At 36.1% G+C, this 22,976-nt stretch overlaps 2 protein-coding genes across 5 annotated transcripts in view; both read left to right on the forward strand.

Moving 5' to 3' along the window:
• Window positions 1–424: 424 nt before the first annotated feature.
• On the forward strand, window positions 425–7,373 carry cd302 (CD302 molecule). Of its 4 annotated transcripts, none has more exons than XR_015761594.1 (7): window positions 425–606; window positions 4,004–4,129; window positions 4,239–4,352; window positions 4,689–4,871; window positions 5,549–5,569; window positions 5,675–5,950; window positions 7,036–7,373. XR_015761594.1 is itself a non-coding variant. In XM_088001336.1 (7 exons), exons 1-6 carry the CDS (start codon window positions 507–509, stop codon window positions 5,875–5,877), a joined length of 747 nt encoding a protein of 248 aa, XP_087857462.1. In that variant the 5' UTR covers window positions 425–506; the 3' UTR covers window positions 5,878–5,910; window positions 7,036–7,373. The 4 variants fall into 4 exon arrangements, 3 of the variants coding, with proteins under 3 accessions (XP_087857462.1, XP_014831722.1, XP_087857465.1); XM_088001336.1 differs by having other exon boundaries at window positions 5,675–5,910; XM_014976236.2 differs by having other exon boundaries at window positions 5,675–7,373.
• Window positions 7,374–12,316: 4,943 nt separating this feature from the next.
• baz2bb (bromodomain adjacent to zinc finger domain, 2Bb) overlaps window positions 12,317–22,976 on the forward strand; it is a 32,359-nt gene continuing 21,699 nt past the window's right edge. The window contains exons 1-2 of the mRNA XM_014976257.2: window positions 12,317–12,726; window positions 22,395–22,550. Coding sequence (XP_014831743.2) covers window positions 22,397–22,550 — 154 coding nt within the window. The 5' untranslated portion in view covers window positions 12,317–12,726; window positions 22,395–22,396. The remainder of the gene's footprint in view (window positions 12,727–22,394; window positions 22,551–22,976) is intronic.

Raw genomic sequence — 22,976 nt, forward strand, 5'->3', positions numbered from 1 at the left:
AACTCCCTAATGCAAATCATTTTCAGCCTGAATTTAGAAAACACACTTTTAAAGTGGTTAACTTATGTTGATCGCTGTGCCTGCAGCGCCATCTACAGATTGAACTGTGCAAAATCGCTGTGTATCTGCACAAATCTTATTCTGGAACGTTGTTGATTTTTATTTTTTTTTTATAACAATAATTAAATTTTTTCACAATTTTTGCACATATATTTTACTTAGTTACTTAGCCCAAATGTTAGAAATCAGAAAATGCTTCTTCAAGTTCTGTTTACACGTTCGACACTAAATATTGCACATCAGCACAGATTAAACATTTTTGGAAATGTGCCGTAGAAATAAATGCGTGTGGTGTATTGTGAGGCGCTGAGGCCGTTTTCGCGGACCGCCTGTGCCGCGTGGAGGTGGGTCGTGGGTGGGATTTCAGCTCACGTTGTTGACGACGCGAGAACAACAGTCGGGGGAAACTCGGGAGGTGCTGCTGGTGCAGGGCTTGTGGAGCTGTCATGGAGCCACGGAAGAAAAGTGAGCGTCGTCCCCAGTCGCTGTTTCTCAGCTGCTTGGCTTTCGCTCTGTGTGTTCGCTTGAGGACGGTTTCAGCTGGAGGTGAGAGGGTAAAATCGCAGTAAACGCCACTGTTGCTGAAAGACGCTGTTTCCTTCCGAATATTCAAACCGACACTAGGCCTGTTTTTTTTTAAAAGGGTGTTAAACTTTGTTGCGTTCTGGAGGGGGGTTTCAGTAGATAGGACGCTTTAATCCTACCGACTGAAACAAATATGTAAATATACTGTTCGCTCTCCAACTTTCCTAAATGTTGACATTGTTGTTTTCCCTAAACGTGACCCCGCACGTATTCAGGACGCAGAGTGTTGTCTATGTCGTGTTGCGAAACGCGCTGGAGCTACACTAAACTAATCTGAACCATTTCTTTAAAAGTATATCTTCAAAGACGAAGTCAAAACTGTGATACGATAACCGTTTTTATATTTATGGCACAAGGACTGGAAAGGGGAACAATAGTCACAAACTGAAACTGACGACTCAAGTTGGCAGCTTCCTATAAATATGCTTGTGGAAAAAATGTTAGGGTGTTTTTCTATCTCTTTAATTCAAATAAGTGAAAAAGAAAGATACAACCCATAACTATTGTGAACTTTGATTAATTCTTCTGGTTAATATTGAATAATTGACGGAGGCAGGTGTAGAGTTTAACTTAAAAGGTTATGTAAGCTATGAACTGCTACAGGCCTGATTTGTAGAGCTCATATTGCAAATGTTCATGGGGTTTCAAGGAACCTCCAATTTTCTTTTCATTGTTCTATCTAAGGACTTTTTTATATATATTGGCAAAATAGTATCATTTAAAAAATGCAGTGATAAAGGAGTGTTGCATCTTTTGGATTTTGTTTAGTTCTGATTTTTGTGGCTGTTGTCTTGACCAGGTCTACACTTTTATAGATTCTGATCCTAAAAAGGACTTCTTGGATAAATAATAATAATAATTAATAATAGTAATAATAATGGAAAAGGCGTGAATGTGACTCATCTATACTAGATGTCTTCCACAAAAAAAATATTTTTAGTCTAACACTACAATCAGGGCACTTTTAAGGAAACTAGTGTTGTATAGGGTGTCCTTCTCTCTGCAACTTCCTTTTTACATACAGGAACCAGGCCAAGGGCTGAAAAGTTGCAAAACAGTTGTGAGATCTCCTGATATCCTGCATTTCTGCATTCCTGGTATTTGTATAATTTTTCTCAGTCATCACAGCAACTCTTGCAGCAGTTTCAAGGTTATTCAAGCATTAAATGTCTGCAGCCTGTTTGAAGCTTTAACAGTGCTGGAGTGATGTGTAGATATATTTCCAAACACTTGTGCCATTTATTTATTTACTTATTTTGCACATGGTTGCTTGTTGCCTGGCATTTTGACATGTCCTTTCATGTGTTTCAATAAAACTTTAGCACATATTTCAGACCAGAGAAATGTGGATTATTTTACCTATTTAAGGCCCTTCACTTAGATTTGTTGTGTAAAAAGCAGTGTTGGTTTCATATAGTTGCATGCATAACTAGCACGCATCCAAACTTTCGGTGCTGAATCCTGTGGATTGCTCCATCGTATTGTTTAAGGCCGCAAACATCACCTTCATCTTGATAATTCTCCTGACCTCTCTCGTCTCTGCTTTGTGAAAATCGCCCTAAATAAATAACTGAACAACTAAAGTTCTTTTCTCTCCCTTTGTCCCCAAAGTCCACAGTGCACACAGTCGCACAGAAACACGTCTAACCATTTCTGATGGCCAGTTTATTATTTGTCATACAACATGAAGTTAGCTAATATACCAGTAAAAAACACGGTATTCACTCAATGACTTCTAGGGTTCACAGTTTGTATGACGTTTATAGTTAAACACACCTACATGCTATTTCTTGTAACAATGGAGCTGTGTGATGTGGAAAACCTTTCTCCTTCTGTTGTCCAAAATAAATTTATGTGGATGTCTGTTTACTTTTGTTTCAGGGTCCAGCTTTGTAATCTTAAGCTGCAATGCCATGTTCTGTACATGGCCGTACAGAACATGACGGAGAGTATTTTATTTTCTGGTGACCTTTTAGAAAAGTTATGCAAAAGTTTGTTGGGTTATTTTGTTTTTTGACACAGTTTTGCTGTCACATATTTTAATAATTAACAAGTTGAACTCTGTTGCGCCTGAGAAGCAAGTCCTGGGATTTTTCCAGTTTTCTGTTCATTGCCAGTCTGACTTCATGGTGAACTTGCAGTAATGTCCACCCATGAGAAGATTGGCAGCTGTCTAGAAGGTTTGACACTTCCACCTACAACCTTTCGCAGACTGATGGGCAGCCACAGTTGCTTTTTTGAGTTTACTGCAGATGTCTTTACTCTTGAGCATTGCGTTAGCATCCACCTACATGCTTTAGACCAGTGAACCACCAAAATTTCCGCCTCTGTAGAGGCGCTCACCCCCTAGGTGATCACTATTTCATCAAGTGCATTGGCAGCTCACTGAGTTAACTACTGTGTCTTACAAAAGTAGTTTGTATTCAAAGTTTATGTGATAGACTTAAGCTACATGATATAAGAACACAAAGCTGCTGAATGTTACAGTGATTACACTGGTTGATTAACTTACATCTACCTGACTCTTTTTTTTTTTTAGGGAAAAATATGATGGGCATACCACTTGAATTATGATATCCTACTAAGTATTGCATTCAAACATTAATATTGCAGTGACTATTGCAATTTGAAATATTTGTCAGCTGTATGATTGGCGAGGAGAAAGTAGTGCATAGAATGTATTTGAGTGTTGACACATTTATGCAGTTAGTTGTAGATTTGGAATTTGACTAGGCCATTCTAAAAATAATTATACCTTGATCTAACTATTCCTTTGTAGCCCTGGATGTGTGTTTCTTGTCTTTTCTCTGATAATAGCTGAATCTCTTCACTCTTGTGTCAAATATGTTTTGTTCTTGTTTTTTTTTTTTTTTTACATATTACATCCTTAACCCTAAATTACACAAGAGCTATTTTTTATCTCTATTTGTACATTTGAACAAATTTGCATTTGAACAAATTTGGCAATACAAAATAATTTCTAACTTATATATAGTCAATAAAAAAAACCTTTATTGGTATTACATCAATCAAACTCTTCTTGTACTTTCAAGACAGAACTTTAAGTCAATCCAAAGTTTTCATATTACTTCCAGTCAGATGAAATGTGAGTGGTGTGAAACATCTATGGCTTAACTGTAGCTCCCTGAATCTGCTCATAAACCCTTTTCTATCCTTGCTGAAAAAAACAACAAAAAAAACATGATGCTGCTATTACCATGTTTCACCATGAGGATGACTTTGTTCTTGCTTCCCCAGTTTGTTTGAACTCTTAAGACTTGGTATTCAAGTGGAAAACCCATTTCAAATTTAATCAACTGAAGCAATAGGTTTTTTTTTGTTTGTTTTTGTTTTTCAGAATGCCCAGCTGATGGACGCACTTGGGTTCCCTTTGGAGACAGATGTTACCATTTTGTCCATGGAGAAGAAGACCAAATTAAAAGCTACACATTTGAAGCAGCACGTTCTCACTGCACAGGATTTGGTAATTCTGATAATATCAATTATTTCACTGTTTATCACCAAGAAAATGTGATATATTCTATTAATGTCTGTGATTGTGATGCCACCATTTTTTTTTTTTTTTTTTGTAGGCCTTTTGACGATCCACAGTGCCGAAGAAAATGATTTTGTCATGAGTTATAGTCCTGAAGTGTGGAAAGGTGGCAGTGTCAACATTTGGCTGGGAATGAAGTACGACACAGATGGTATGGATCATGTAAAGACGCTGGTTGGTGTGGGGGGTTTTATGTTATTCAAAAGTAGCCAAGCCAAGACTTGTTTAGAGTTTATCTTTGGTGTTGGACAATATTTGATCCAACAGAACTGCTTTGTTAAAAAAAAATAATAATAAAAAATACCAGGAAATCCTTGTTTTTGCTTTTAAGATATTCCGAGACACGCAGCAGGCGACGCATTACAACCAGGCCTACCGAAATGCATTTTCTCCCATTTCCAAATGAAACTTTTAGAAAATAACACACACAAAAAACAACTCCCAAAAATGACAGAAACGACAAGTGCTGACTGTTGTATCTTTTCAGATGATACCATGAAGTGGTCAAACAACAGGTCTGTAACCTTCACCAACTGGGAGTACAGCCCTTTTTCTCCCGACATCCCACAGGGGGATATCTGTGTGGCTCTGCACAGCGTCTCAGGAAGGTGGGAAAACGTGAGCTGCCAGGATGACGTGGAGAACGGAGTGGTCTGTGAAACACCTCAGAGTGAGTCGATTTTCTGTGAAACTAAAATAAAATAAAATATTTTACATCTGTGAATGTTTCTGCCTTTGTCCTGAAGATGTTTTTACAGTTACTGAACAGTATTTGTTCCCCATTTTGTCACAAAGTGGATTTTTCTACATAAACCCTTTTATAATTGTGAAGGGAAAGAAATTGTAAAAGTCTTTCACATTTTCTATTATATCAAGAAAACATGTTAATTGTTGTGTTGGTAAATGATTGTTGGTAAAAAAAAAATCAGTTTGCAACAAGCCATGTAGGTCACATGTGGAAGCTGATGTAGGCCAAAAAGTTAGTCTGGTCTCAACCAAACTCTATATCACAAAGATAACATTTTATTTCAATTTCTTTCTTTACTGTTTCAATTTCTTTATGCAAAAAAGTTTTTTTTTAATTTATTTATTTATTTTTTTTTACAACTTTTATTTTTTAGAAAAAATTGTGCTACCTTGTTGTGGTCTATCACCTGAAGTCCAAATGAAGTAGATAAAGCTTAACTGATTGCAACAGGAAAAAGATCAAAGGGTGAACATACTTTTACAAATTACTGTAATTATACACACTCAGCATGTGAGCTTTGAAGCTGTAGTATGTATTGTTTCATTGTCTGACCTCACTTTCTTTCTTTTTCTTTTTTTTTTTTTTTTGTGATGTTTCAGAAGCGGAGAAGCCCAGACCCAGTAAGTAAACCTTTGAACCTTGTGTTGTTGTTTCTCTGTGTATTCCTCTGTGATCTTTGCCTTCTAAGCTGAGACCTTTCCTGCATTGTTTCTTCTCCCGCTCAGAACCCAGTGCGACCGTCTCGGCTCTGGTCATTCTCAGTGTGGTGGCCATTGTGGGAGTCTCTGCTGTGATTTGGTTTCTGTACCAGAAGCACAGCTTCGGTTCAACTATGATCACAGCATTCGAGTACCACCCCCCGTTCCGAGTCCTGGATTCGGACCAGTCTTGCCTGGTGGAGGCTGAGGAAACTGACACTGTTCCTTGAGAGAGCGTTTTCCCTTTAATCCAGAAGTACTGGGTGTGTGCTTTATGCAACGATATGTCCACTCTAAAATCAGGTTAAGTAATTTGGATTAACATGTCACTGACTTGGACCCAGAACAATGTGTTCTCATTGGAAGAATACTGGTGCCAACCTACTAGCCTCCTCACTCAGGCATACAGAATTATCTGCTTTTTTTTAATGATCAGCACTAATTTTAGTCATATTCTTTAAATTGGTTCGTGTTAACCTCAGATCTTCGAATCAGATGTTTCTAAACAACAAAATGCTTAGGTTTTTTTTGGATTACAATTTCTCTGTCAGTTATAAGCTTACTTTTATGTCTTCCCAGAATTAACATTTCTACAAAAGGAACAACATTTTATGAACTCTTCATGTCTGTTTTTTTTCCTGTTAATCTATTTTTAGAAGGCTTTGCACATCAGTACATTCAAAATCTCTACAACACAAAACTAAAGGAAGTCAACAAGGGTCATTTTCGCCACCAAAACAGATATATTGATATACTAATATCAAATAAAAGTGCAGTTGCCGTAGGTAAACTGCCTTTATGTCCTCCCTCACAGCCACTGGCTCTGCTGTGTCAGAGCATCCGGGTTACCTGATGCACATTTACATACTGTTTTTTTTTTTTTGTTTGTTTTTGTTTTGTCTTTTAGAACGAGTCAAATCTTGTCCATTTATTTTGAAAACTTACAGATATGCTGGTTTAAATAGTTCAAAATCTGTTAACGTGTGTTGAACATATTAAGCTTAAAATAAATCAGTGTAGTTTTCTTTCAGCCACTTGTCACAAACTCTAAATGATGGATATAACTACCAAAATCACAGCAGGAACAAAGCTGAACCATGAGCTGATGCCAGGTTTTTTTATGCATGCATACGAGGTGAATGTTGGTGCAACTAAAAGGCAAATTTTTTTAATAGTCCTGTACCAGAATCGCCAGAGCTGCTTCCCTGCTTTGTGTTAATTACATACAAATACATTTGATCCTTAAATTATTTTTTTTTATATCAGTTCCCTGTTTTTATTTGGTTTGAAAGCTAAGCCATTCTGAGTTTTAAAAAAAATCTGACATTTTCAGTGTTTATGAATCTAATTAATTCAAGCATGTTCTGTGTTTTTTTTTTTATTTACAGTGTCGGGAGATCTAATGGTGGATGAGAGCCTTTTATTACTATGCTTGATTTTTGATCATGGCTGGTGTTTGGGCTTCACAAGCATTTCTCATTTCCTTCACAAATCGAGGGAACCTTTCAGACTTTAAATCTGTTGTGGATTTTCATGGAAATTATTTACATCTACTTGAGTGCCATTTTTTTGTTAGTTGTTATGGCATGCTTTTTTGTGTGTGGCTTTTCTCTTTTTTTTCTACAAGTGAGTCATGTTTTTTCTCACATGTGAAATGCAATCTTATCATTGGAAATTGTAAATATCTGACCTGTGAATGAATAAAGACAATCACTATTTGCCTGTATACATTTCTGGATTTCAAATTCTGTTAAGTTTGTCATTCATTATTCAGGATTTTTTCTTTGTTTATATTTCATAAGATTGAATTCTACTTTGCACAGTCTCTAAAGCAGGATCCCAGACTTTTCCTTAAGAGATACAATCAGGCAACTTTCAGATGCATCCCTGCTCCAACGCACACATTTATCAATCAGCAAAATTGTCATTTGTCTTAAAAAACTAACATCTAGATCTCAAAAAAAATTAAAACCCTACATATCAAAGAAAGATGGGAAAGAGAGGGCAATTTAACAATAACAGAGGATGAATGGGCAATAATGTGGAGATACCAGTGGACATATAATAAATCTCTACAATGGCAGAATTTGGATGGAAAAATCTGGTAAGATTTTATCACACCTGCTCAGAAATGCCACTATGATGGAAATTCTCCTACATGTTATAGAAAATGTAGAAATCAAAACGCAAACCATTATGTCTCCTGGGACTGCCTAATTATAAAAGATTACTGGAAAGAGATAAATAGTGCCTTACAAGATATTTTCAAGCAGAACATTCCTTTGGAGATCAACCTTATGTATGTTGGCATAATTCCTCAAGAAGCTTCAAAAAGAAACAAATATCTGATGACTATTTTATTAAAAGCAAGTAAGAAAAACATTACAAGAAAATGGTTATCGCAAGACAAACCAACTTTAGACGACTGGATCGACATAACATTTAACATATATAAAATGGAAAAAAATAATAGCCTCTCAATCACAAGACAGAACAATTCTGTCAGTGCTGGCGGAGTTGGGTAAGACTGTAAAACTTAAAAGATCTGATGTCACTTTTAGAGACCAAACTTGATGAAATCTCCTCGATAATCTACTCTCATAATTATTTAATACTATGTTTTTCGCTGGGGTATTCTTATTTTTGGTGGTTTGCTTTTTACATTTATAACTTAATTTTTTCTTTTCTTTTTTTCTTCTTTGACACTCTCTTTTACTCCTTGCATAATAATCTTTCTCAGGGAAGTAAAGTTGCATTTTTGTTTTGACTGTCATAATGTAATGATCTACTTGTCCACCTTATTTTAAATATTGAAGTTAGCTTTGTGACGTAGAGGCCTAAGGTCATGTAAATGATACTTCCTCGAGAATCAATAAAGATAAAGTTTAAAAAAAACAACAACTAAGATCTCAGGACTACGGAGGAAAATTAGATTGTTTTGTGTGTGGTGAGGCATATCCTGATGACATGCGCTCTGGACCCTTTGAATAAACTCCACACATTAATGGTGGTATGACAGAAAATATATATTTTTAGCTTTATTCCCAAACAACTGACTGGAATGTAGATTGTGAAATTATTACGGAGACTTTGTGACTCAAATATGCTGTGGAACTAAGTTTCACTGCCACAGCAGTGAACTTACCGATTTTACCACTCTGCTCACTCGCCCAGCCTGCTGCTAACGATAAACGTCATTGGCACTGTAAGTGCAACTTGTCAAATCAATTACTCTCACTTTTAAAATGATAATGTCATTGGTTTTTGTTTACTTTTCTACTGTTAACTGACTTCTAAACGGTCCTAACTAGGCGGATAAATATAAGGTGAAATGAAATGGATAAATTAGGACACTGAACTTTAAACACAACCTATCAGATCTAAATTTAGGTCGTCTGAAACAAGAAACAATACACTCTCTCTAGAAGGCCAGTGGCTCTGTTTACATCTCTGCCTGAATGGAGATGAAACAGAACTAAGACTGTTTGAAGTGATTTTGTTATCATTGCTTTTAAGAAATATCTAATTTTAGCTTTCCATGAGGTCTCTCATCCACTCCTCTGAAAAATGTCTCCCTAAATCTAGGCCACAGCCTCTTTCTGTGTTTTTCTCAACATGTGGTGAATGACTGAAGTGAATCAATAATTCTGTTATTGTTTATTCATTGTGTGTGTGTGTGTGTGTGTGTGCGTGTGTGTGTGCGTGTGTGTGTGTGTGTGCGTGTGTGTGTGTGTGTGTGTGTGTGCGCGTGGGTGTGTGTGTGTGTGTGTGTGTGTGTGTGTGTGTGTGTGTGCCAGGTAATTTCAATGTTTGACCACCAGATGGGACACAAACACATTAATGTTGAATATGCTTCTTGAAGAAGGGAATTGCATCACTCTAATTGTGATTCTAACACGTATTTACTTGTTTATTCATGTCTAAAGGTGAAATATACATGATGTAGATAAATGCTGTTGATAAATGATCATCACAGCTGACTTAAGTTTAAGAAAGTGTGTCTTGTCTTGGATATAATTTGATCTTAATGTGTGGTGAATATCTGTTTGGAGTCCAAAGTGGGCATATAAGAAATGAATCATATTTCAATAAACATTACATGTGCATCTCAGTAAGTTTGATATTCATACAAAAGTGCATTTAATATCTTATATCCAACCATTGATGATATGAGTAGATTTTCTGATGGCTGACTTTGCTGAATTTGGACTTGAAAAACATATAAATATGCAGATAATACTGCTCCAAGGTTCAACCTTACCATGGATATCTCCTGTCTCTCGAAACTCGCAGAAATGATCTTTTGTTGCCTACCCTCCTGTTGGAGGAGGTCACTGACAGTCTATACAACTTTGAAGTCAGAAGGTTTTGTCATGATTGTGTTGACCGTAACATAATATTTTTTGAATTAAATATTTTTGTTGTTGTTCATCAACAAAAAAGAAAAAAAAAAATCAAACTGAATCTACTTTTGTCTTAAATATATATACATACATACTCTTTCATCACTGATGCCTTTTCTCACTGTAACTGGGACATCCATGTTTTATTGCCACACAGGGGACTGTTGTCTCCTCACAAAAGCCAGGATGGCCTATTTTCCCTCAGATATCAGCAAATGAATTTCCTTTTGCACATCTGCGTGGAGAAGAAGGTGGGGACACTGTGACTGACACTAATTAATATGGACATGGGCATGCATGTCAAAGATAACCACAATTTAATTGTACATTTGAGGGAACCTGCACATTGTGTTGCATTAATATGTATAATAATTTAGCATACTTACTGTTAGTACCACTACAAATATGCTAGACAGAATTTGATCTGAAACAGCTTTGACCTTTTTAAACTATTGATTCCTCACAATTAATGGTCGAGGAATGTTTTAGCTGCCGTTTCCTCTCTGTGTGTATAATAAACTCAGCGCAGGTTGTGGTTTCTGTGAATGCAAACACTGTAACAACACATGAGAGAGGAAAATGAATGAAACACAGGATATTTCAAAAGCAAATAAATGCTTAAATCTACAAACGATGATCAAAATAACTTTTTTTTTTATTTTTTTATTTTAGGAATGGCTACAATAAAGAAAGGTACAATACCAATGAAGAAACTGTATTTTGTATCATTTTGCCATGAATCCTACAAGAAAAACAGTAAGCAATAAATTCTAGAAGACTCTTACATCATAAACTTAAATTTTCACTTGCTGTTAATGAAATACATCACACAATTACTCTGTTATTTCTGAAATGTTTTATTTGAGCAAATTTTTAGGCAACCCCGAATGGTTGCCATTGGTGATTCAAGGATTCAAGACCCTTCAACCTTAAGGTGAAGGGCCTTAAATCAGGGAGGCGAACAAGAACCCAGTGGTCTCTTTGTCAGAGCTCTATCATTTCTCTGTAAAGAGAGGAGAACCTTCCAGGAGTCCGAAGAAAGCCACGCAATAAAAGCCTGATGGCAGCCCGTCTGGAGGTTTACCAAAAGGTATCCGGAAGGACTATACGAGAAACAATGATTGATTTCTTTGGTTCTAGAAGTTGTGTTTGGAGGAAACCAGGGACAACTCATCACCAGGCCAATGCCATCCCTACAGTGAAGCATGGTGGTGGCAGCATCAAGATGTGGCAGCATCAAGAATGTACGAAAGCCTGATTCCGGGTGTTCTTGTCAGACTGGAGTGAGGACAAGAACAGCAGAACAACGACCCGAAGCACACAGCAAAGGAGTGGCTTCAGAACCACTCTATTTTTAATATAGTTACCCTTTTCAGATGTAGGGCTTAATATAATATTAAAACATGGAAATAATCATTCAATTTTATCAATAATAATTTAGTCAATCCACAACATCCCAGCCATCCGTCTAAATAACCCATTGGCAATTATTTCACCGCTGATAACAGCCATAGCGGAACCTCTCGTTTTCCGATGTAAGGCAAGCAGTTTATGATATGATACTGAAAGAATATTTTCAAAGCTATTTCAGGTTCTTTCAATAGTTACAAATATATGTCGGGTCACCTGAAGGATTTCTTCTCACCCACAACCAATATTTCAGATATTTCAAAGATGATTGTTCTGATGGGGGAAAATAAATTATACAAAAAAATTCATTATTCCAAGTGCAGGTCACTGTCCACCCAGGACAGTAGAAAACTGCCTCACAAAACTGGACAGCTCACTGCTGAGTCCTAATATTTGAAAACAGATTATCCTATTAATATACAACAACAGAAAATTGTAAGAAATTCAAGTACTACACAGACAGAGATATCTTGTCTAGCACAACACAAACTGAATCTATATCTAAACAAAAATCTGCAGTTTAGTCTTAAACTTAAAGCAGGGGTCAACAATCCTTGAAAAGCAAAGAGCCATTTTTTTTTGCTATGATCATCATAGATCATAGCAAAAATGATCTATGATGACATCATCACAGCTGACATAAAGTTTAAGAAAGTTTATGTCAGCTGTGATGACATAAAGTGTCATCACATAAAGTTAAGTGTTACGCTTAAAGTAACAAAGAAAAAAAAAAACAGGTTACATTTTTTGTATTTTGGTAAAAAGTAACCTTTTTACCAAATACATTTACCAAAATGTATTACCAAATACATTTCTACCTGCTTTAGTAATTTCTTAGATTTTTTTTTTTTTTGGACTTTTCTGCTGTTAAATAAAACAAAAATATGGAGTATTGATTTACATGAGTACTGTCTATTTTAAAACATTCCTCAGTTTGAAATGCATTTTTGGCCAAGTCTTTAAGCCACAAATACCCACATGTAAAGCCGCAGGTTGAAGAGCTCTGTGCACTGCGATTCAATTAAAAGCTACAACTGCATGCCATACAAAGGTGACCGATTGTTCGTGGTGCTACAGATCTGGGATCAGAAGTTCGCGCTGTAAAAAAATAAATAAAACAACCTTTTCTGACGTCACTTCGCTTCACTCGCTCAGATCGGAGTCTTTTCAATCTGCGGTAACAGAACAACACTCTTCAATCGGACCCAGTTAATAACCAGCACCCGTTTTATCAGCGAATCCTCAAAAGAGATTCAAAACTGGAAAGTAAGTGTGCGTTTTTCCATTTTTAAGAAATGCGGGGATTATTTATTTATTTTGGCGTGTTGCCCTGTAATTGGGGCTCTCGTGTTCTTACTATCTCTGTATTGTGACAAACGTACAGTCTGTCGCCAAGGCGAGCAGCTAATGCTCTCTGAACTCATTAGACCAAAAAGCATCCTTCTCTGCAGTTACCTCATTTTTGTAGCGCAGCTAAAGTTTAACACGACAATTTCAAAATTAAAAAGTTGTAATTACTAATATAAAGCGTCGTGTTGCGCTAAACTTTGTTTAGAATACAGCTGTTGTCATGTGGAAATGGGCACTTGGATACAAAATTCTTACCTCATGTAACTGCTGGCTTTAGTCATTATTTAAATACGACACCGGTGTGAGCTGATCCAAACAGCAGTTACTTTCAACTGACGGAAGACATTTTTAAATTTACTTTACTTTGAAGTCCTAGAAAAGACGAACGGAAACATGTCCACGTTTGTATTTTAAAAGTTACTTAGAGCATCTGTGTAGATAGAGCTTTTATGTATTATTTGTATGATTATTTCTGGATATACCCATATTATTAGTATGAAGTCAGATTATTTTGAGGTTCTTACATGGGTTTAAAGGGACTGAATGAACAAATAGTGTGTTAGGTTTACTAATTATTTTATTTATTTTGCTTAATGGCGGATTTTTTTTATTTTTATTTTTAGATATGACTGACTTTTACAAATACAGAAGTTAAAGATTATCCTGTCACTAAGTCATTAGTGAAATCCCAGAAGACGGAAGCTTTTGATAAATTCACAACTTTTGAGTTAATTAGCAAATCTGTGAATCCATTAAGGCAACACATCAGACACACTGCTTACCTTGTGTGATGTCAAGGGAAAATTTAAAAAGTGCAAAAAATATTTGCAAGAAAATTGTGGACCTTTACCTGTCTGATTCTGAGTCTGTGTGTATTTCAGACATAAAAAGGGCACCACATCAATTTTCAATTACATGCAAGTTTAAGCACCACAGGAAACATCAGCCATGGCTCCAATCAGGAAGAGGAAAAGTTTGATATCTTGATGTGTTTGGTGTGAAATGTGTTCATCTTTAATACACAGTGGCAGCAGCTTCATGTTATGGAGGGAGTGGCTGGGACACAAAGTAGATCATCACGAAATATCAATGAAATATCTACAGATATCTGGCGGGACATTAAAAGTTTTGATGTAAATGGTTTTCCAAATTGACATTTATCCTGCACATACCATCAAATTATTATAAAATCATTTAAGGACAACAAAGTCTGTAGTTTGGATTGTTCATCTTAAAGCCCTGATCTCTGTACAATATAAAACTTGTGGGCACAGCTTGAAAAGGTGTGTGCGTGAGCATTGTTCTACAAGTCTGACTCTGTTACAACAGTACTGTCAGAATAAATGGTATAAAATTTCATGGAACTATTGTGAGGAGATTATGGAAGGATATTCAACATGTTGTGATTCCATCAATTCCTAAGGAACTATATGAAAACCTTTTAATGTGAAGAAAGTATTAGAAGGTTATCTCAAATATGTACTTTCCCGATACTCTGCTTAGCAAACGTTCCCTTCATACTGTTAACATATTTTTACAGTAACAATTGCCAACAAACACATACACACATGCAGTGCATATTCATTCATACACTGCTTACTTGTTATTTCATGTAAGTGATATCATTGCTTCATTGACATGAGGCCTCCTCCAGCACATTTGTCTAATTTTTATGGTTTTATCCTTAGACGGTAGATTTTTTTTTTTATGCCACTTTTGGTCGCAGTTACCAATGTAATTATGGAAATTTATCTAACAGCCACATGCCTTAAGATTGTAACTTCATGTTTGTCTGTTTTTTTGGTATAAATGATTTATCAATGGTGTAAAACTTGGTGTTTAGTTGGAATCATCTCAAGTGTATCTTCACGTTATCTCTGAGTTCACGGAAAGTTTGCACTACCTCAATTAACTGCCGTCTTATTTTTCATTATTTTGTTTAGATTATTTAACAGTGCGTGCAAATTAATGCCTCAAAAATCCTCTTAACTTGTTGTAGAGCCAATATGTGTTCATAAATTCGCTCGTAAGGTTGAACCATAATTAGATAAAATACATGTTTACCTTTTTTTTAAGGGCGAGTTAAAGCACAATAATATACAAGTCTTCTTGAAAATAATCCTGTAAATAGAATCTGCACAGCTCAGATCTCAGATATCACTTACGCTGCGTTGTTTGTCATCTTTTATTTGCTGCACATCAGAGCTGATATGTGTCTGGAGATCTAGCTGATGGGGAGTAATGAGCGCATGTGTCTGTGTGTGTGTGTGTGTGTGTACCTACGGCATCAGCACATTTGCAGCCTCACTGAAATGGCAGCTGGCATTAGTTGCTTTAAAGTTCATCTTTTTAAATGGCTTCAGTAGCCAGGGCTGCTGGGTAAATCAGAGCACACAGCCTTGATGTGTTATGCATGCATCTGGTAGCTGCCAGTAAATCAACACACAGGTAGAAGGTCACTGCATTTGCCTCATATTTATTCAGCGCACACGTCCTTGTCCACTGCAGATGCAGTGTTGTCATTCCCTCCCTTATATGAGTCTTGTGGAACAAAAGGAAATTGATATTAAAGTTTTGCTTTAAGCTCTGTAGTTCATTCCTTTCTTCTAGCAACCCTTAGGTTGTTTGATTCTCTGTGGCAGTACTGCATATAGATTAAATAAAACATGTTTTATCCTAAATTAAAACGAGTGTTTAAATTCTATACATACATATAGAAACAAACATGTATGCACATTATCGAACATTTGTCTTTGTTTTTCTTAGTGTCTTGAGTCAAAATCAACTTGTTTTTTTTTTCAGCTATTGCATCCTCTTGTTGAACAAGAGAACATAGTATTTTCATACCCAACTATTTTTTTTAGACTTTATAGAAGGCTCGAGGAAAAAAGTGGGTCTGCTAATAAATTGTGTTTCACTCATTTTCACCCTGTCACTTCTGTTCTTATCCTCTCTGCAAGTTTGCACTCATTAATCAGAGATGCTGCTCTCCTGCTGAGCTGCAGGTTCATCAATCTGGCAGCCTGCTTTCTGTAAGGAACAGGACAAAAAGCTCTTAACACACAGGCATAAATAAATCTATAGTCTTTATATGCAAGCCCTGAAGGTTAGTGCTGCATAATTTGATGTCCTCCTCTTTGTCTGCTGTGATTGATGTTTTTAAACCTGTTAGGCTTGACTGGAGTTGTGCTTTGTAGGTCAGTGTTGACACTTTATGATTGGGTGAGCTGGAGGGGAGCAGCACACAGGAAGTGGATTATTAGGAATATGTCAGGGAGATTACACTTTGACACTGTTTTAATTTATCTCCGCCTGGAGATGCATGTTGCGGGCTTTATTTAAACCACTGATGCGTTTGAGATGGAGCTCTACCTGCTGTGCTAATGGGGCCGATGTTTAAAATGTGAGTGGCTTTTTGATGGCATTAGCCCGAGCTTTTTTTATTATTAAGGATTTTAGACCAATTGAGGATGACTAAACTGAGTGCATATAATTCTTGGTCAGATGGCTGCTGTAGTGTTGACTTTTACTTTTGGTTTGTGTAGGCTGTTGTACTCTCTCATATTTTGCAAGTATTCACAGCGCTTCAATTTTATTTATTTTTTTCATCATTTTGGTATGTTGCAGCTTTATTCCAAGTTTCATTAAATTAATCTGTTTCTTCACATTTTGGCATGCCGTATTATGACCATGAGGAAAAATGTTTGCAATTCTGGCAATTTAATAAAAACGGAAAACTAAGAAATCACATTAGCATAATTAAAGCAGAAGAATCAGTTTATTGTAAATAAATTGCACGATTCCCTTGCCTGACTCTTAAAAGTCTGGAAAAATTCAAAATATTTACAATGCTTTGATGCTGTCAGGACTTATTTAAATACAGTTTTATTTATATAGGACCAATTCACAACAAATGGTAATTTTATTGTCCCCAAAGGGAAAGAATTTTGCAACATGTGCACGTATCAAACTGTACATAGATTGCGCACAGAGAAATGTTGTCTCGAGGCACTTTCCAAAAACTATTTCACTTCAATCATGCAAGCATTCCAATTGGTCCTAGTTATCAAACAATACAGTGAGCTCAATTAATTAGTCAAAGCAGTTTAAAGTTTTATATCTGGCGAAACCTATCAGATTTCATAGTCATTGACTTGAAGCATTCACTCCTCTTGGTCGTGAATGTAGGAACAGCTGACCTTGCTTCCGTTGTGTCATTCCACTTTAAAGCAATCCCTCATGCTAAACATGCATGCAGCAAGAGTGGAGAGAAAAATCCTCTGACTGGGGGTTTGAGAAGTCAGAGCAGAATCCACAAGAAGAAACAGGTGAACTGTTTCTTCACTTTCGATTTAGTTTCCTTTCAATTATGTCTCACAAGAAATCTGTTTGCTTGTGATTTTACCTAAAAATACATCCACAGGTCTTTCTATATTTAACTCAAATGTTATAAACTGATATATCAAAAGTTAACAAAGCCATGACATCATCATCTGGACTTTCCCAAATTGTTTAAAGAAGTAGTTATTTGGGCTGGATGACATGGCTGGAAAACGTATCACGATGTAAGAGTTTCATATCAGTCGATTAAAAATAATTATTGATTAGTTTTTTTTGTTTGTTTTTAAATATCAAGTACTGCTAAACTAGAGAGGCGAACATTTGTAAGTATTTAATTCTAAGCAGTTATGTGGCACAGTGGTAAAAACCTGAAACTGTGATGTGCAAGTTACTTAACAGGTTGTCGCTAGGTAACCACAGAGCGAGTGAGTTAGCTGATCCCATCAATCTTTCTTAGCTGGCTTAGAAAAGGTTAGAAGAGGTTTCTTTCTGTAGAAGAGGTTGAGCGACTAAGCCTTTCCTCTGCCTACATCTCCCAGAATGCTGTGCAGTTCTGGAACGGAGTTAAGTGAAATTATTGAATATTCTATTTGACATATTTTTTCTATCGATATTATCACTATTTCTATTGTCATATATATATTATCAATTAATTTCCCAGCCCTAGCAATCTTAGTGAATGTAAATTTCTCATGTTTTTCTGGCAACCCTAATAACATTAATAGATGTAATTGCGATAATACAGTCTTCACTAATAGTCCACATGACATTTCTGTGTGACAACATTTTCACGAAGCTGTCCCAGATAACCAATGATGCAGTACTCTTTTAGTAAGTGTGTCTGTATGCTAATGTTTTCAGGTCGACGGCAGCAATGCCATAAAACTCAAGTACTGTCTTATACAGTAAGTGTTTGGATACATTGGGAGCTCACAATCCCTTTCTACTGTTTTATTCTGTCAAGTGCTTCTTATCATTTAGTGTCGGGGAAAAAACTTATCTGCTTTGTTAAATTGCAGAATGTAATAGCTGAATAGAAATGCTTCACTGTGCTGAACATCTAATTTTAAACTCTAATTTCTGTATAGGATTAAAAATTCCAATTAGGTTAAGACTCAAAAAGTCCTCCTTTATGAAATTAGTTTGTGCTGCATTACACGTTGCTCTCATTTTTGTGCATCTAATTAATTCACATCTTTCTTTGAATTAGTGTTAAACCTTCAGAGCATATTAAGTCTCTTGAGGATGGGAAGGAAAACTTTTCTGACCACAGGGTATTTGAAGATAAATTACTGTGAGCCAACAGGAGTAATTTATGAGGTTGGAGCCATTGTTTGGCTTTGTTTTAAAATTTAATTTGGGTGACTTCCCTTCATTTTTATACAAATGTATCTTAGATGCTATTAAAAATGTAATTGCTGCCTCAAGACACAGTGAGTGGGTGTAACAGATCCACGGTGTTTAAGTAGCAGCATACCTACTCCATCAGATTTTTTTTGTTTTTTTTATTACAGCACTGTGAGGTGAATTACAAGTTATTTTCTGCCTTTTTAAAAGCAGTTAATCATCCATGGGTTTTATGGGTTTTATGACCAAATATCTCATAGGAATGAGTAAGAAGACAATTGAAAATCATCTGCCTGAAGCATGAAATATTGCTACCTCTCCTCCAGAATACCAAGATTTCTGAACCACAAAATACGTGCAACACATTAAGACATCTTGAACTGTCATGACACTGATGACCTGTTCACTGCGACTAACCAAAGATAGAGGAAATAACGTGGCTCTTTATGTCCTGCTAAGATGCAGGTGATCTGCAGTGCTGCAGATGGGATTAATCAAAATGTCAAAGGCAAAATGGTCGTCTCCACAGGAATCCCATCATTCTCTAAAGCCAACATTTTTCCTTTCATCTGAATGTAGTAGAAGTTAAACCCTTTCTGCAAGGGTTTAAGACAGAAGTTTTATATTACCTTCTGCTTTTCTACATTAGGAATGAATTAAGAATGCTTTTTTTTTTCTTTTGAAGTTGGTGTGCTTTCAGTCTATATTGATGCTATACTGACTTCTCTGAGAACAGGGAGACTGTTGCCCGAGCAGCTTTCTGTTTGTGATTGACCCGAGCCCTGGCGGTTTCCTGTGTTGTTCCTGAATATTACAACCAATTTGCTCTCAGCTGAAGATGATATTGTGCGTCAGACGGGTAGAATTTAGACAAAACTGGGTGTTTCAACTGTACCAAACTCCCAAATGTATGCCAAAACTGGATTTAGAATGGAAAAAGGAGATTAACATTAAGCCTTCCCTTTGCCCTTATTGAAAATATAAGTATAAAAGCTGATTTGTGCTAGGGAAAGTAAATTTAAAGGAATTCAAAGTTGGGGTATTTTTATGACTTCTATGACTGAGTATCTGCTACATAATTGGCTCGTTTCTCTATGCTCTGGAAGAAATTGTATCAAAGTGAAACTCTTCTTTGAGCTTGCTGATGAATAAGTAAAAAAACAAAAAACAAAACGTTAAATATAATTCCACAAACAAACTGAACTCAAAGATTTTCTTTCTAACACTTGAATACCGTTAGTGCTTGTAAAAAATATTATTGTTGTTAGTGATAAGAAATGCAGCTTAGCTGAAAGAGTGCTTCTGCCACCCTGTACAGAGAGGATCTGTTTTGTCAGCACTCTTTCAGACTTAGAGGTTGTGTCAAGGTGAATGCTAAGTTGTAAAATCATAGGAAATCATTGAGATTCTGGTTTCGGCAGATGGAGTCTTTCTCAGGGAAGAAAAATGGCAACTTGAGTGCATCGACAATATCGAGCTACCACCGCTGTACCCCAGTAGCTACGACCTTCTGAAATCCAGCACCTGTTAATAAACTCTACATACAAATTTTAACAGCCACTGAATTCAATTTTTATTGTAAGAGGATCTCTGTTCAGGTTAAATATTTGTGGCTCAGTCATATAACAATATTTATAGAGTTCTCCAGGTTGTGACATTTCTTTTTTTTTCTGTATTTAAACTACAAACTTGATCAAAGTAGATAAATGAGGTAAGAAAAACTAAAATACCTGTATTTCCATGAAACTAAGAATTTTTTTTTTTGTTTTTACTTATAAATTAGAACAAGAATTACATTTTTCCCCTATTTTTTTAAAATAATTTTGCTCCTTTTAAAAATACAATTTAATGCTAATAATAGTTAAATAAGTCCTTTTTTGTTTTGTTCTGTGGTAGGAATCTACAACAAACGCCATGAGAACCTTTAAGCTCTTTGTGAAAATTCACAAGACTATGAGATTGCTTTAAATATCCATTTTTTCTTTTACTTATGTTGCGTTCTCTTACTTTAAGGACTTTTGCAAATGCATCCTTAGTGTGAAGCAACTAAATGACTTAGTATCACTCGAAGCTCCAGGTGATAAAAATGATCTCTGAACCAGGGGTAAACAATCTAAAATACAGAAGAAATGTCTCAGGAGAGTTGATGTATCGCTTGGCATTATTATGGCAAATGGTTTATTTATATCAATTATATCAGACAAGTAATGTGTTTGGATGAAAATGTTCATAAAAATTCTAATTGTTTATGCAAATGGTAATAATTTAGCAATGGCTTCTCTCACCAACACAGTTAATTCAAATACAAATGCAAACAACAAAAGGCTCTCATTGTTCTTCAATGTAAATAAATTAATGTAAAATACGGAAGGAAAAATGAGGCAAAAAAAGAGCAAACAATGCAAAAACCAAATGACATTGAGACACCAGTTTAATATGTATGCGTTTCAGCTTGATGGTCGATTTCATTAGCCAATCTCATTGTTATGCACCGACTGTCTTCCTGCAGTAAAATGAATATTGCATCTCTGCAGACTGAATAATCAGCAGGAAATATTTTTAAACGAGTGACATGTGTGGGAAGAAGTATCTTCCCTGCTGGAGATGCAGATTGTTTGTTACGACACATTGATCTTCATTTGTTCCAAACATTAAACATTTTATTTGCAGGGTTTTTAAAAACTGAAGAGTTAAACTGAATATAAATCTAAGTATTGTTTTATTTAAAATAAGGTTTCTGTTTTAACAGAGCATTGTGGTTGTTCACAAAGAAAGAGAAGGAGCTGCATTTTGAATGACACTGCCTGCCTGCTCTTTTGTGATCGTGGAGCCTTGTTTTATGTGATGATTCCTTCAGATATCGTCTTGACTTGGCTGTTTTGACTCGCAGCAGAGGTTGCATATCAAGCCATAATTTGTATTAGAAGAGCTGTAGTTATTTACTTCAATTAAAAATACCTTGTGTAATATTAGATTGCTTGCAGGTGGGTAGAAGAGGTCCTAAAGGTTGGTTTACGATTAAGGGTATCAGAGTAAAGGGGCTAGATACAGATTCATTCAGCACTGCAGTGAGATTAATCCATACGCCTATTACCAATATTGTTTTCTGCATGACAGTATTGCCCCATTCAGTTTTTCCGTATAAGGCAGCAGGATTTCTCTAGGTCTTTCTGTAGCCTAAATTTTGGATTTTCAAACTTCTGAACACTGAAAAGGCTGTTAAATATTTTTTTATTCATTATTCTCTAACCTTTTTGCCTGCTTTTTACTGTGCAAAGACATTGTTAAAAAGAAATGAAATCATCCAAGACCTTTTAGGTTGTGCACTGTAAACGGATGCATCTCCTTCAGTAAAGCAGTGGACATACGGACAGTGTCAGTAACGCCTTGGAAGGAGCACACAGGATCTGTTTTATTGCATCATTTGGCTCACTGCCATCTCATTTCCAATGAGGGTTGCACAGTGATTTATGATGTGTTCCTGAGATAGACAGAGAAGAGCTGTGATTGTGATGCTTACCCGGATCCTTGCTGCCTTTAAATTTGTCTTGGACAATAACAGTTTTGTCACTGGGGGCATCTGTTCTCCGTATTAAATTACGTAAATGATGATTACATTGCGGTTACAATGCCTAACCAGAAGGTTGACACCAAAATTAACTAAATCAAACCTTTGTTAGCCACATTTGTGAATTGTTGTTGTTAATAAAATTTTAGAAAAATGTCTGAACACAGTAAAATGATCAAATAAGTCAACATATATTTTGCCCAATGCCACGTGGAATCAAACAAAATGGAAAAACGCTCTAAAATACGAGGAATCAAGTTGGAACAATGACTGCGTCTTTTTAACTCATTCTCATCGCTTTCATTTATAACTGAATTTCATTTGACAGATATGGACACCAAACTGGGGCTGGCCTCATCATCTCCTGTCCCACCTTCCTTTCAGAAGGGTTCTCCCACTTTCTCTTCTGCTCCACCTCAACCAACCTCAGTCAAGTACAGTCCAGCACATAGTCCTGAAGGCAACATCCCTTTTACGATATTTGGTATGTGCATATTTAACAGCAGGTTAAAAATCAAACGTGCTGCACTGCAAATCTGGTTGACTTGCCCACAGAGAGCTTTTCTTAACAGTATGTATTGCATCATTAATCTGACTTTATATAGCAGACTTTAGTTGAATTTTTTAAAGAAGGAGGGCTATTTGGAGAATTCAGCACACCAACTTAATGAATGGCAACTATTTAAAAACCAGTACATGCCCTTGTGGATTTCTTTAAGCTCCAGTTTATCTTTTGTGATTTAACATGCCTGTCAGCCCCACTCTGTTTATGCAGCCAGTGGCATCTCTTGTTTTCTCTGAATACTAATTGTGGCCAAAGCCATTATGTACTGAGCAACAGTTCTGCACACACTGACACACTGTCAGATTACCCATGACCACAGAACAATGTGCAGATTTACATACAAGG

Source organism: Poecilia mexicana, unplaced genomic scaffold (assembly GCF_051168715.1).
Source record: "Poecilia mexicana isolate PSO_F unplaced genomic scaffold, ASM5116871v1 scaffold_2, whole genome shotgun sequence".
NCBI lineage: Eukaryota > Metazoa > Chordata > Actinopteri > Cyprinodontiformes > Poeciliidae > Poecilia > Poecilia mexicana.